This window comes from Macaca mulatta, chromosome 4 (genome assembly GCF_049350105.2).
Source record: "Macaca mulatta isolate MMU2019108-1 chromosome 4, T2T-MMU8v2.0, whole genome shotgun sequence".
Classification (NCBI taxonomy): domain Eukaryota; kingdom Metazoa; phylum Chordata; class Mammalia; order Primates; family Cercopithecidae; genus Macaca; species Macaca mulatta.
Genome location: NC_133409.1, coordinates 126,494,916 through 126,509,014, shown reverse-complemented (window position 1 = coordinate 126,509,014; position 14,099 = coordinate 126,494,916). Strand labels below are relative to the sequence as shown.

Here is a 14,099-nt window from a genome sequence, read left to right as displayed (position 1 = left end):
GAGAAGCACATATCACTAATTTCATTTTTCTTGTTAGGGCCACATACCAGGGAAGGAATGATGGCTTACCTCCCCACTGCCAATTTCCCAGTCATATTTCTGACCAAAAATGTACAGTAGCTTAACACTAAGAATTCTTAGAAGATTATTTAAATTTATGCCTTACTCAGTCTACATTTATAATGCTTGAACTCTGAGGATCCTTTAATGATAATCTTAAAGCCATAATTGGACTCTAACCTATAATCCAGAATATTTGAATTGTTTATGAAAATTCAGCCATTGTAATTAAAAGCTATGGAAAAATCTGTATTTGACAGCAGAGGAAAGGTCTGAAACTTTGCCTATGACACTTTCAGTAAGAACTTTGTTTTTCTAGGTCAAGATTTGAGACCCATAACACATTCACTAGACTAACCCTTTAATATATTCCATTTGTGTATGAACTTCATTCCATATACATAATCTTTGCAATCACAGCATCGGCCATGGTATTACCCATAGGTGTGAAACTGGCTGCAGGTAAAACAACGCCATAATGAAGTCTTCAGTATTTATAGCAACAAATCTACTTGAAAAAGGTCCAAGACAGGCACAACTTTTACTTACCTCCATGGTTTATTAAACAAGGCTTTTGTGTAACACAGCAAGGAAAAATGAGGGAGGCAGACTGTAGGCCTAATGTTTTTCTTGCCTGATTCTGTGACAACTAGAAGCAGTGAACTTTAAATACGATACGTTCTCTTATTAATGATCTTTTTAAAAATTATCCTCCCTGTCCCTGTTGATAACATTTTTGGGGTAGAGAATAACAGCTCAATGTAGATCTCCATGATGTTTTTTATAAATATTTAAAATTAAACATTAAGTATTTAAAGATAGGACACCATTAAATTATGTATTATCCTCCTATCATGACAAATATAATTTTAAATGACCTGCAAGGCTAGATTTGGGTTTAGAGTGTTTGAACTTTGCGTGATCAAAGGGCAACAAAGTTCTGAATATATTGGCCTAGGCTTTCTGAGTCTTCTGAGCAAATATGCCAGTGTCACCATCGCCACAGTCTGCAAATTCTGTTCCATGTGTCTGAATTGCCTGCCCCCCAACTTCTTCCCCAATCATATCTTTGTATTTCAGATTATAGCTCAAATCTAGTCACCATCCTATGTTCACAGATTCATTGAACTCCTCAGTGTGCTGTGATATGCATTCAGTAATACTACTGTGTTATTACTAACTCGTACATCACTCAAATGCAAGTCTCATAAAGCCATCTGCATTGGCTCACTTTTATATCTCCAGAATCTCGACAAGTGCACAGCATATAGTAGGTGCCCAATAAACACTTGTGAGCATAAGAATTACTTCTGGACCTTCTCAAAAGTGAAGATTTCCTACAGACCCTTCCACAGGTAATTCTGGAGCAGTAGTCTTTGATCAAACATTGCAATAGGTAAGGAACTAACTTGGTATTATTTTTCTGCAGTTTTTTGTGACTCATTCCATCCCCATCTCCCACTTCGTATTATTGGTAGCTCCTTTACTTCCCTAGTGTCTCTTTTGATACATGTTTATCCTTGTTTTAGTCAAGCTTTAAGACACAATTTGCATATAGTAATATTTATTCTTATTTGATGTACAGTTCTATAAATTTTTACAAATTACATAGTTGTGTAACCACCACTACAATCAAGATAAAGATCGATATCACTTTATATATATCTTTCTTTTGGTATTGTTGTATTAGAGTAGTGCTACTTAACTTACATATACAGGTCTTCAACACTAGACTAAAAATCCCTGGAGAGCAGTAGCAGTACCTACATCTTCTTTACCTCCCACCCCAGAGTCTGACAATAAATGTACTGGATGAATGTGTCCTAAATTGATTAACTAACTAATATAGTTTTGCACTACGCTATGGAATGTGCTGTCTTGGACATCATAAATATAAAACATATATTGGTTACATCACATAAAAAACAATAACACTCAATGTGTCAAACAAGCTTCACAAAAAATATATAAAATTCAGTGCTTACCATCCCCTGTTTCTGCACAGAGCTGTAAGCCCAAATTGTTCTGTGGATTAATCACCCAATGATTGCTGGTCACAGTGATATCAAAGACAAGCCAACCCACATCTAAAGCTTGGGCCTTTCTTGTGTCTAACAAGAACAGATCTGCATCCCTAAAAAGAAAAAGAACAACAAAAAAAGTTAAAGGTTTAAATGAAGATCACTATTTCCTAGACTTAAGTGAAAACATTACAAAAGCAGTCTGTAAAATAACACGAGTTAAAGAACAAGTAGAACAAGTGATTCAAATGATGAGTAATAAGACACAAAACCCTTTGTTACTAGGCTCCCAATCAAACCTGATACAGATTAGTAATCTCTATCTGAAAGTAATTTCCATTTTCCTGCTTTTCACTGGCCTTTATAAACTGACTTAGTGCTCTTAATTTGATCTCTGGTCATCAGTGTTCCTGGTAACCACCATCTGTAAGTAGTCCTCAAAACAAAGGATTAAACTGAATAGAGACAAATGAAAGTAGCTGTTCCAGTTTGTATGAATGTGAATTCTCAAATGAATGGAACACAGGCAGGATGTAATGTAATCATCTGTTTTAGAAAGAGTTTTCTAATAGTTTTTCTATTTTTATTATATAATTATTTTATGGATACCAAACACCAAGATAGGATTACAGAGTGCACCACTGGTTTAAGGGATAAATCCCATGAGTTGAATGGTACAATCTATGAGAACTTTTGTTAATATCTTCCGCAAGCTTAAGTCCCCTTGGGACAGTAATGGCTATGAATATGAACTTATGTACTTTAGAATAATCTGCACAGTGTTACTGTTATTAACATTTATACTTGTATTTTTGAATCTTAATTTTAGCACTATATTTACAAATGTATAAACATTTGTTGAATTATAATGAATAATTTATTATTCTCTTACTACAGGCAGTCTCTGAGCTAAAATTATCTATTTGTGACATTTAATCTTTACAACAGCTCCTTCGTATTGATAAAATTCAGGCTCAAATAGGTTAACTGTAAAACACTGTATCTCCCTCAAGGTAGAGTAGAAGTAACACCCTTATGCATTTTATGACCTTTGATATTGTATTGAATCTATTTAAGAGCATATTATTTATATAGAAAACAACAGAGCTAGTCATAATAAGCCACGTTAAATACTATTTTACTACATTTTCTGTCTGTATATATCATAGAAGTCACTATGGGTGGCTTACAAAATGTGAAAATACATTTTTAATAAATCATACTTTTTAAAGAAAAATACTCTAAAATTAAAATTGAACTGTTTTAACAAAAATGAAGTTAAAAAAAAGTGTCAGTATCTTAGAAACTACATCTTTGTTTCCTAACTAGATTTGTACTTTTTTTTCTATTAATCTAGAGAAATTCAAGTAAATGTAATATGATAATGAAATCATCTAAATAATCTAATGTTTTATCATCTTTTCACAATTACAGTCATAGTGTTTACCAAAGGAAGGTCTGAAACACTTTTTTCATATAGGACTCAGTTTTAGATACTGCAGATATGTGACAAGCATGTCGTACAAAGCAATAAAATGATTCCTTTAGTTATCACTAGAATGTGTACAACCCTTTATAGTCCCAGTGTGATAGCATGTCAGTTAAATTCTTCCTCTCCCTCCTAAATTGAAAAATCCTCCAAATAAGCAGATAAGAAAATAAGAATTATCTTAAAGTTTTGAGATATTTGGTAAATATCTCTGAGACCTTAATCTTGGAATTAACTCATTTACACTGTTCACTTCTTAAACAGGAGCAGTCACCCTGTACCTTGGGAAATACTTGAGTGCTACACTGATTTCAGGTCTGCTTTCATTTGAAGTATGGCAAACATGTCCTAATCAATTCTGCAAGGCTCATAATGTCATCCCTTGGCATGATATTAATAAAAACATTGAAAACAAAAAAGAACAAGGAGGTAAATTTTCAGAAACAAAATTAACAAATTTCTTTTGGTGGTCATTTCAATGATATTTTCTATTATTTTTAAATTGTGCTATCTCTTCAGGAAAAGAAAAAATTCCCCAAACTCTCCATGTTCAAATCCCAAAACTTTCCAGCATGTCTATGAAGGAAACAGTTCCAGTTTTAATGTATATATTTAGAAAAAGCATCACGTATGTCCTAAATATCTAAATTTCAGTGATGCAAATTGCAAATTAATTGGAAAGTAAATCTAGCAAGATGAAGTGGTATGGTCTAAAAAGAGTCACATATTTCTAGTTCACCTCTGAAAAGTTATGAAAGTTCAATTGATTTCTTAAGTGCAGTTTTCTATTAATGGTCAAAACTATTTTACTTGTGACTGACAATTTCTTTAATTTCTCCCTTACATATACGAAGCTCTTCTGCATTACCTATAGACAACAGAATATGCTTGACAAGAATCAAGACTATGACTAATAAACACAGCAGTAATAATTCTGTAATTTTTACTCATACAGTCCCTTTCATAGCAGTTTCTTGAAAACAAGTTCCCCCTAACCCCATTCTGTAAAATGTTAGAGGGGATTTCTTTTGAAGTATAAAATTTCTCCACTAAAATATGGCACTTATACTGCCGGGAATAGTAAAATATCCTAAGTATTTCCCATGAACAGTATAAAATAAACTTGTTAAAGTTGCCTGCCTCACCAGTTTTACTTGACTTTTTAAAAGAGCTTCTTACAATATCCAATAAAAGAACATTTTAAATAGTAATGCATTTAAGAACAGTGCAATAGACAGAATACATGTATATAGAAAAAACATATTTATTTGTAGCAAAAATAATTCCATAAATCCTTTTTTTTTTTTTTTTTTTTTTTTTTGAGGCGGAGTCTCGCTCTGTCGCCCAGGCTGGAGTGCTGTGGCCGGATCTCAGCTCACTGCAAGCTCCGCCTCCCGGGTTCCCGCCATTCTCCTGCCTCAGCCTCCCGAGTAGCTGGGACTACAGGCGCCCGCCACCTCGCCCGGCTAGTTTTTGTATTTTTTAGTAGAGACGGGGTTTCACCGTGTTAGCCAGGATGGTCTCGATCTCCTGACCTCGTGATCCGCCCGTCTCGGCCTCCCAAAGTGCTGGGATTACAGGCTTGAGCCACCGCGCCCGGCCCATAAGGTGCAGTTACAATACTTAAAATTAAAGCCTACATTGTAGCAAAGAAAAAGCCCATTTACATGAATGTACATAAGCAAATATTTCAGAATGGTGTTTGTGATTGTTTTCTAAGGCTGTTATAACAAAATACCAGGCTAGAGTTTGCAATTGATTTTCTCCCATTTCTGGAGGCTAGAATTCCAAAATCAAGGTGTCAGCAGGGTCGGTTCTTTCTGAAACCGGAGGAAAAGATCTATTCCAGGCTCTCTCCTTGGCTCATAGATTGTTGTCTTCTCATCATCCCTTGTATCCCTTGATTGTATCCCTTCTCATCATCTTTCCTCCTATGCATGTCTTTGTGTCTAAATTTCCTCTTTTCATAAGGACACCAGTCATATTGGGTTAGGATTCATTCTACTGACCTCACTTTAGGTCAACTGCCTTTGCAAAGACCCTATGTCCAAATAAGGTCACATGCTGAGTTACTGGAGGCTAGGATTTCAGCATATGGGGGAGAGGGCACAATTCAACCCATAACACTAATACTAATACATAACACTAATAAAGCGGGTTTTAAGGCAGGGATGTAAATATTCCTGGAGGTGAACAGTCTGTCTGTATTGACAACATAGCACTTACCAAGATTGAGAGGTTTTCAAAAACAAACATGTGAAAGTAAATTTATATTAATAGAAATCATCATGACTAAAATTTGCATTTTTCTTTTTCAGGTAAAATTTCATCGTTCATCTTGAGTATGATATAGATCAGTATAATAACTTCCTATATAGTTAATAAAGTCATGTCATTGTTAAACACAAAGTCATGTTTAACAGATAAAGTTAGATTTGTAGTATCAGATAAACTTATCAGATATGAAATATTTAGGAATATTAAGTTTAGCTACTCAAAAGTGAATAATAATGTATAATATATACATACATTTATAGTCAATACAAATACATTTGAGCAGGTCTGACTCATCATGACCAGAAGTTTAAACATGTCTAGTTAAACATGGGCTATTGGTGTGTTTATGTATATTTACTTGCATGAGTGCCTTTTATTTTAGTGAAAGAAGAAAGAGTTTTGCAAACATACCTTGAGAATCTTAAAATACCGGAAGGACACTACACTAAAGACTAAGCAACAGGAACCAAAATTCAGCAGAATTTAAGTTACTACCATTAGCATAACTCAACCGAAAATGCTAATTGGTGGAATGAGAAAATTGAAGCTATGTGGCTAAGAAATTAATATTTATCATCTTTTTATCATATCAATGTAGTGCTATAAAGATTTGGAGATCAGACAGATCTTGAACAATTAAGGAATTCCTCAGCCTCAGTTTCCCTGTATATTAAAAATGGTATGATAATCCCTGCCTGAAAAGGTTTGATCAAGACAAAGTCCAATACTTTGAATATCTATCTGGTTAAGAGATAAATTATACTTAAATCTGCAATCTTTTATAGGGTCTGCCATAATCTTAAATCTTTTACACTTAAATCTGCAATCTTTTATAGGGTCTGCCATAATATAAATGTCTCTAAATTGCTGCATTTTGACCTGTGAGGTTTGGGAAAGTATTATTTAGGGAAGCACATTACCTTCAAATGACCTCAATCCATGTTAATTTGGTATTTACAAGAAGGGGGGAGAAGAAAAAAAGAGGAGCAGAAGGAGGAGAAAAGGAGACGGAGGAGGTAAAAAAGGCATAAAAAAATTAGAAAGTATTTCTGGGAGTGTTGTTTCAAAAATTCAACTATTGACTGTCTTTACAAGTTTACCTGTGGAGGCCAAAGCAATTCCATCTTGAAAGCTAATCCACTCTATTGGCTTCTGATTAACTTCTGTTCTGGGAAGGCTTCTAATATTTTCTGTTTATCTATTTTCCTTGTGTAAGAGCAGGTACTTACCACAAATTCTGCCTTTAGGTCAAACAACCTTTATGACATCATGCTTCAATTGTCCTACAGTTCACTTCTGAACCATCCCTTCTCCCCTGTGATATATAAGCCCAAGTTCTGGGGGTAATGGTGTGGGAATCCACCATCTCAACTTGCTGCTGCCCAAGACACAGACATGGCTTCTGTTTCTAAGTCCCTATTAAATATTTCTTCCAAGGAAACTGGTTTTGTCAGCCTCTCTCTTCAGCCTGTCAGATTCCTGGGACTTTGGGGTAGGTTTGCACACACCTCCCCACAGTGAAACTTCACCTTTTTAAAAAGCACTTTAGAAAGCACTTTACAAAGCAAAGTACCCTTTCCTTACATAAGAATAGAGTCAGAGACTGCATTGTGGATGTAACATTTATCCAGTTAAATGCTAAAAAGCAAAGAACAACAAACACACACACACACACACACACACACACACACACACACACACACACACCCGTGGATTCCTGCACTTTTTTATAGCATAGTATTTCCAATGACATTATCATATACAAATACACAAAAAAATTCTACTTTTCAAACAACATAGATGGAGCTGCAGATGACATACTTTTTAACACTGTGATATATGATTAAAAATGTGATTCTAGTGATAAAGACATAATGTTGAAGTTGCATGAGACAAGTTTGAAGAAAAAGTCATCATATATGTTTTGAGAGTGAAACAAGGAATACTATATTAATAATTTCATATAACGTAAATTAAAATATGTATGCAAAATATTAAACTATTATAGTCTTGTCTAAGTGTATTCATTATCTACCTATGTTTACACAAAAATTCAAGTGTATAAACATTCTACTTCTTCCTATAATTTGTTTGATTTTACTTGAGTAAAGGGAATATCATTTTATATCGTCATATCATGATAATGTGTTCTCCTTATAATTAGACATATAAGGGATGTGAACAGGCCTAGTAGCACACCAGGCATGTAGTATTGGAAATGTTAACGTCCTCTATTTTCTAGTCAGCTGAATAAATGGAGCACAGAAAAAAAAATTGACCAAGAATGTTTGATGTGAAATCAGTGCATCTGGGATTTTAACTCTGAAAGTAACCAAAATAAATCACAGAATATTAGAACTGAGTAAGACAGAAATTACTTAGCCAAACTATTTTTTCATAATGAAATTTAAAGAGAAATCAAATAATTTTCCATGTTCACTTAGCCAATAGGGGAACCAGAACCTGGTTTTCCACTTTCACAACACTTTCTCTTATAAAATATTAGCTCCCTTTACTCCCAAACCATAACTCACTTGCTTTTCTTATCTTGAAGAAAAGCATTGATATATGGACTGGACCACTAAAAGACTGATCTGAGCCAAGTCTAAAATAAGATGGGTAGAAACAGCTAAGAAGTGACTTTGGCTGTCATTTCACAAATCCATCTATCTATTAATTCATTTATTCACTTTTTCAATTTAATATATTTTCACACTCCGTGGTGGTTTTATATTATATCAATTCAACTAAGCTGGAACTACAGTGTATGGTTTGGGATTAGGGTTGGCTACAAAGGAAATTTGGGTAACATTTAGAAGGTGGCAGTGAAGCAATAGCCATATTTATACTTAGAAGACTACCGTGTGATCAAGTGTTACTGCAACTTAGACATACTGTGGAGATCTGCTGGTTCATCTTATTGGTGTTGGGTGTACAACTCCTTCAGATCCCACTAATATTCCTTATTTGGTTCCTCGGAATCTAGGGCAAGGCATCCACTTCTAAAAGGAAGGCCTTGGTGGCTAGAAAGTCAACTGCATCATTGAAGTTGGAGACCTGGAGGTAGGTTCCACCTTGTCCTCATGGGTTCCAGATTATCTTCACAGGTTCTGTTTTGTCCTTGTTTCCCGCAGTGCATCTTTCCTTTCTGACTCTCTGACCTGTGAACCTTAAGCCCAGCTTCAGAGGCAGAGCAACAGACTTAAATAGACTGGTTAGCTCTAGGAATGCCTAAGGTCAAATCTCTACCATAAATCCTTGCAGAAGCATTTCCCAGGGTGATAAATCTCCACTTTGCGCTTGGCTAATTACACTGGAACACTTACTTCAGTACTGGAAGGGCACTACTTTGTTGTCTCTGGAAAGGGTGCTCTGGACATGAATCTGCTTTGTCCATGATGCTTCTCCCCAAAATTAACACACATGAACTTCCAGAATGCCTTATTCACTTATTCATGGAATTCCATATTGCATCGCTTCTGATTAAAAAAAAAAAAAAATGGGCTCATGCTTATGGAAGTCACCAGTCTTCCCATGCTGCCCATCAAAAGGATGGTCTTTGGAAGACTCAGTTATGCCACCAGTTGAGTACCAATATTTTACAAGAATGAACTGATATCCTTCAGGGAAGCTTTATATGATCTAAATCAGTAACTAATATAGCTAGGATGACTGTTTCTCTCATAGCCGGATGTCTCATAGGTGGAAATGGAAGTGGTTCCTCTCAACTCACTATACATGATTCAACTAGCAAAATCTGTGCTTCTGACTCCCAAGACATTGGGCTATGTTGGTCCAGAGCTCTTAGTTCCCAATGGTACAATGCTAACTCTAGGGTCTGTAGCAATGGTTCTATTAAACTGGAACTTGAAACAGCTACCTGGCCACTTTGACTCCTCATGCCAGTGAATCAAGAAGCCAGTAAGAGGTTACTATACCATGTGAATTAATTATTCTAAATATCAAAGGGAAATTGGACTACTACTACCACAATATGGGTAATGAGGAGTATGCATTGAGTACAAGAGATCACCTGGAACATCACTTAGTACTCCCTTGTCATATGACAAAAGTCAATGGAAAATCACGGTTCATTGCAGGCATTATTGCTAATGGCCCAGACACTTCAACAATAAATGTGTGATTTACCTACTAGGTAAGGAAAAGTGACCAGTCATGGTACTTGTCAAAATAAACAGAAAATTGATTGCATAGTAAAAGAAGGAAATTATAAATACTAACTGCAACCATTGATGAGCTGCAGAAATGAGTATTGTAATATTATGGTATTTCTTCCTTATTTTGAAATTAATATATTTGTTTTTTGTATTAAATATATGTGTATCTTTGTCAGTACTTTTAACAGCAAAAACCACAAGTACTTTTGCACCTACCTAATATATATTAAACAATTCTTTTTTTCCCCTTTTCTTCCCTATCTACCTCCCATCTAAGCAGTGTTGATAGTAGCTAATCACATATTTCAGTATTGAAGTTATAATACTTCAAAGGGGGAGCATGGCTCAGCTAGAAAAGGAATGAACAATATCCAAAGATGGATTAAAAGGCAGAATTACTTTGCTATTACATTTTTTATAAGTTATGAATGGTGCTGGGTGCAGTGGCTCACGCCTGTAATCCCAGCACTTTGGGAGGCCGAGGTGAGTCGATTACCCGAGGTCAGGAGTTCAAGACCGGCCTGCCTAACATGGCAAAACCCTGTCTCCACTAAAAATGCAAAAATTAGCTGGGGATAGTGGCAGGCACCTGTAATCCCAGCTACTTGGGAGGCTGAGGCAGGAGAATCGCTTGAACCCAGGAGGCAGAGGTTGCAGTGAACTGAGATCGCGCCGTTGCAATCCAGCCTATGTGACAAGAGCGAATCCCCGCCTCAAAAAAAAAAAAAAAAAAAGGAAGTTATGAATGGTTATAAAAGATGTATATTAGTGCCAAATTGACAAGGATGGACTGTTGTGGCTATGTACATTGTCATATTACCTAAATAGAGGTGACAAATCCCAGAATTCCTTCAGGAATTTGCTTGGGGCTGCTTTGAAGGTAGCCATCAGAGAAATCGGAACAGGAGTTGGGTAGTGGAACGAAAGCAGCACCCAAGTTTATGATTGGATAATTGGTAAACTGCCAGACTTTTCTGCTGCTCGCATACATTGTCACTGATCTGCTAGCTCACCTTACTGATGGGAGCACCTGGGCTCTTTTAGCTTCCACTGAATAATAGCTCCATCAGCTTCTCCAAATTCTGGCCCACAATTCCTTCTGCAAGATCACCTCCTTCAGCTTCTCTACATCCTAAGCAAAGGAGTTTGTGGAATTCATGGTGAAGCATACCAATCTCCCCTGCAGGCCACGCACATCATTAAAATTAGAACTCCAAAGGCATGAGAAAGACATGGGTTCCAATTTGTCTCTGGGACTCCAGCATATCCTGAAAAGTTCTAGTTCTCCTTGTTCTCTCCAATTCTGTATCTGTTTTTCTTCCCAGCTGCCTATAGGAAGCAAACTTTAGACCCATCACAAGATGGAGAAGCAACAGCCTTACATGAACTATTTAACCAGGTCCCATGATTGCAGAAAGTCAAATCCCTATAATAAATCTCTTATTCCTTATGACTCACAATGATTTTATTTATCTTATCAATCACTATCTAGCTTACTCCCTGTTATGGGTTAAATTGTGTCTTTCAAAAACATATGTTGAAGTACTAGTCCCTCGTACTTGTGAATGTGATTTTATTTCGAAATATCTCTTACAAATGTAATCAAAGTTAATATGAGGTAAGCCATATTACAATATAATCTCCTTATAAGAAGAGGAGAGACACAAAGATAGAGACACACAGAAGGAAGAGGGCCACATGAAGATAGAGGAGATTGGATTTACAGTATCTTCACACAGTCAAGGAAGTTCTGGGGCTACCAGAAGCTGAAAAAGGCAAGGAAGCATCATCCTCTAGAGGTTTTGGAGGGTGCATGGCCTTACCAATACCTTGATTTGAGAAACCTAGCCTTCAGAACTGTAAGAAAACAACTTCCTGTTGTATTAAGCCATCATAATTTTCAGTCATCTGTTATGGCAATTCTAGGAAACTAATATATTCCCCTGGTTAGGATATTTCACATATTAAATAGGGAATGATCAACAATATCAAATACTGAGGAGAATAAGAGGAAAGACAAAGTATCCATAAGATCTGGTAAGGAGAGGCTGTTGGTAGATGACTAGTTGAGTGGAGTTATGAAAATCAAATTACAGTGCATTGAGGGGTGAATTAAATACGAGAAAGAGAAGGAATTAAAAGTAAAGTTTTATATCTGTGAATATGGTTATGATGTGGATAGGACAATTAGCGTGGAATTTGGGGGAATAGGTGCAAACAGTCATGTAAAGGAATTTTTAATGTGAGAATCATGAGGCTACTTATAGGATGCATTTAAGTTTGTATGTGGAAGATAGAATATCTCACACTATTTCAATGTAAGAAGAGATGTATGTAGACAGTGCAGAAAATCTTCTGGAATCAGCAAATGCGTATTTACCTTTCTACAACATTATCCTTAGAGTTCAAATGCAAACTTTCATTATAAATGAAATTGCCTCTTAGCAAGAGTCATTGTTGTAAACTAATATGCACTGGGGTGGGATGCCCATTCATCTTTTGCTGAAATCTCTTTTATCAAGAGTACTATATTATAGACACATGACAAAAATATTTGCTTGTTTTAAAAATATAATTGAACATTTCTCATTGGTATCATGTGCCAATAAGCTGTAAGACTCACAGATACTTGATTCTATTTATTTATTTATTTTACTTTATGTTCTGGGATACAAGTGCATAACATATAGGTTTGTTACATAGGTATACATGTGCCATGGTAGTTTGCTGCACCTATCAACCCGTCATCATAGTTTTAAGCCCCACATGATTAGCTATTTGTTCTTATGCTCTCCCTTCCCTTGACCAGATCCATCCATGTCCCTGCAAAGGACATGATCTCATTCCTTTTCATGACTGTATAGTATTCCATGGTGTGTATGCAGCACATTTTATTTAACCAGTCATCATTGATGGGCATTTGGGTTAGTTCCATGTCTTTGCTTTATAGTAGAATGACTTATAGTCCCTTGGGTATATATGCAGTAATGGGATTGCAGGGTCAGGTGGTATACCTGGTTCTAGATCCTTAAGGAATCGCCACATTGTCTTCCACAATGGTTGAACTAATTTACATTCCCACCAACAGTGTAAAAGTGTTCCTATTTCTCCACATCCTCGCCAGCATCTATTGTTTCTTGACTTTTTAATAATCACCATTCTGACTTGTGTGAGATGGTAGCTCATCGTGGTTTTGATTTGCATTTCTCTAACGATCAGTGATGTTGAGCTTTTTTTCATATGTTTGTTGACTGCATAAATATCTTCTTTTGACAAGTGTCTATTCATATCCTTTGCCCACTTTTTGATGGTTTTTTTTTTCTTGTAAACTTGTTTAAGTTCCTTGTAGATTCTGGGTATCAGACTGTCGTCAGATGAGTAGAATACAAACATTTCCCCTCTTCTGTAGGTTGTCTGTTAACTCTGATGGTAGTTTCTTTTGCTGTGCAGAAGCTCTCTAGTTTAATTAGATCCCATTTATTAATTTTGGCTTCTGTTGCAATTGCTTTTGGCATTTTCATCATAAAGTATTTGCCCACACCTATGTCCTGAATGGTGTTGCCTAGGTTTTCTTCTAGGATTTTTACGATTTTTACGATGCCTAGGTTTTTAGGGTTTTACATTTAAGTCTTTAGTCCATCTTGAGTTAATGTTTGTATAAGGTGTAAGGAAGGGGTCCAGTTTCAACTTTCTGCATATGGCTAGCCAGTTTTCCCAACACCATTTATTAAATAGGGAATCCTTTCCCCATTGCTTGTTTTTGTACAGTTTGTTGATGATCAGATGGTTGTAAATGTGTGGTGTTATTTCTGAGGTCTCTGTTCTGTTTCATTGGTCTATCTGTCTGTTTTGGTACCAGTACCATGCTGTTTTGGTTACTGTATCCTTGATGTATAGTTTGAAGTTAGGTAGCATGATGCATCCAGCTTTGTTTTTTTGCTTGGCTAAACAGGGTCCTTTTTGATTCCATATGAAATTTAAAGTAGTTTTTTCTAGTTCTGTAAAGAATGTCAATGGTAGTTTGATGGGAATAGCACCGAATCTATAAGTTACTTTGGGCAGTATGGCCATTTT

The 14,099-nt window shown here is 35.9% G+C and overlaps 1 protein-coding gene across 1 annotated transcript in view; it reads right to left on the bottom strand.

The window, feature by feature from the left end:
• The window catches only part of BMP5 (bone morphogenetic protein 5), a 122,986-nt gene that overhangs the window by 39,247 nt on the left and 69,640 nt on the right, over positions 1 to 14,099 (bottom strand). Inside the window, exon 3 of the mRNA XM_001109809.4 lies at positions 2,046 to 2,194. Within this exon, the coding sequence (XP_001109809.1) occupies positions 2,046 to 2,194 (149 nt within the window). The remainder of the gene's footprint in view (positions 1 to 2,045; positions 2,195 to 14,099) is intronic.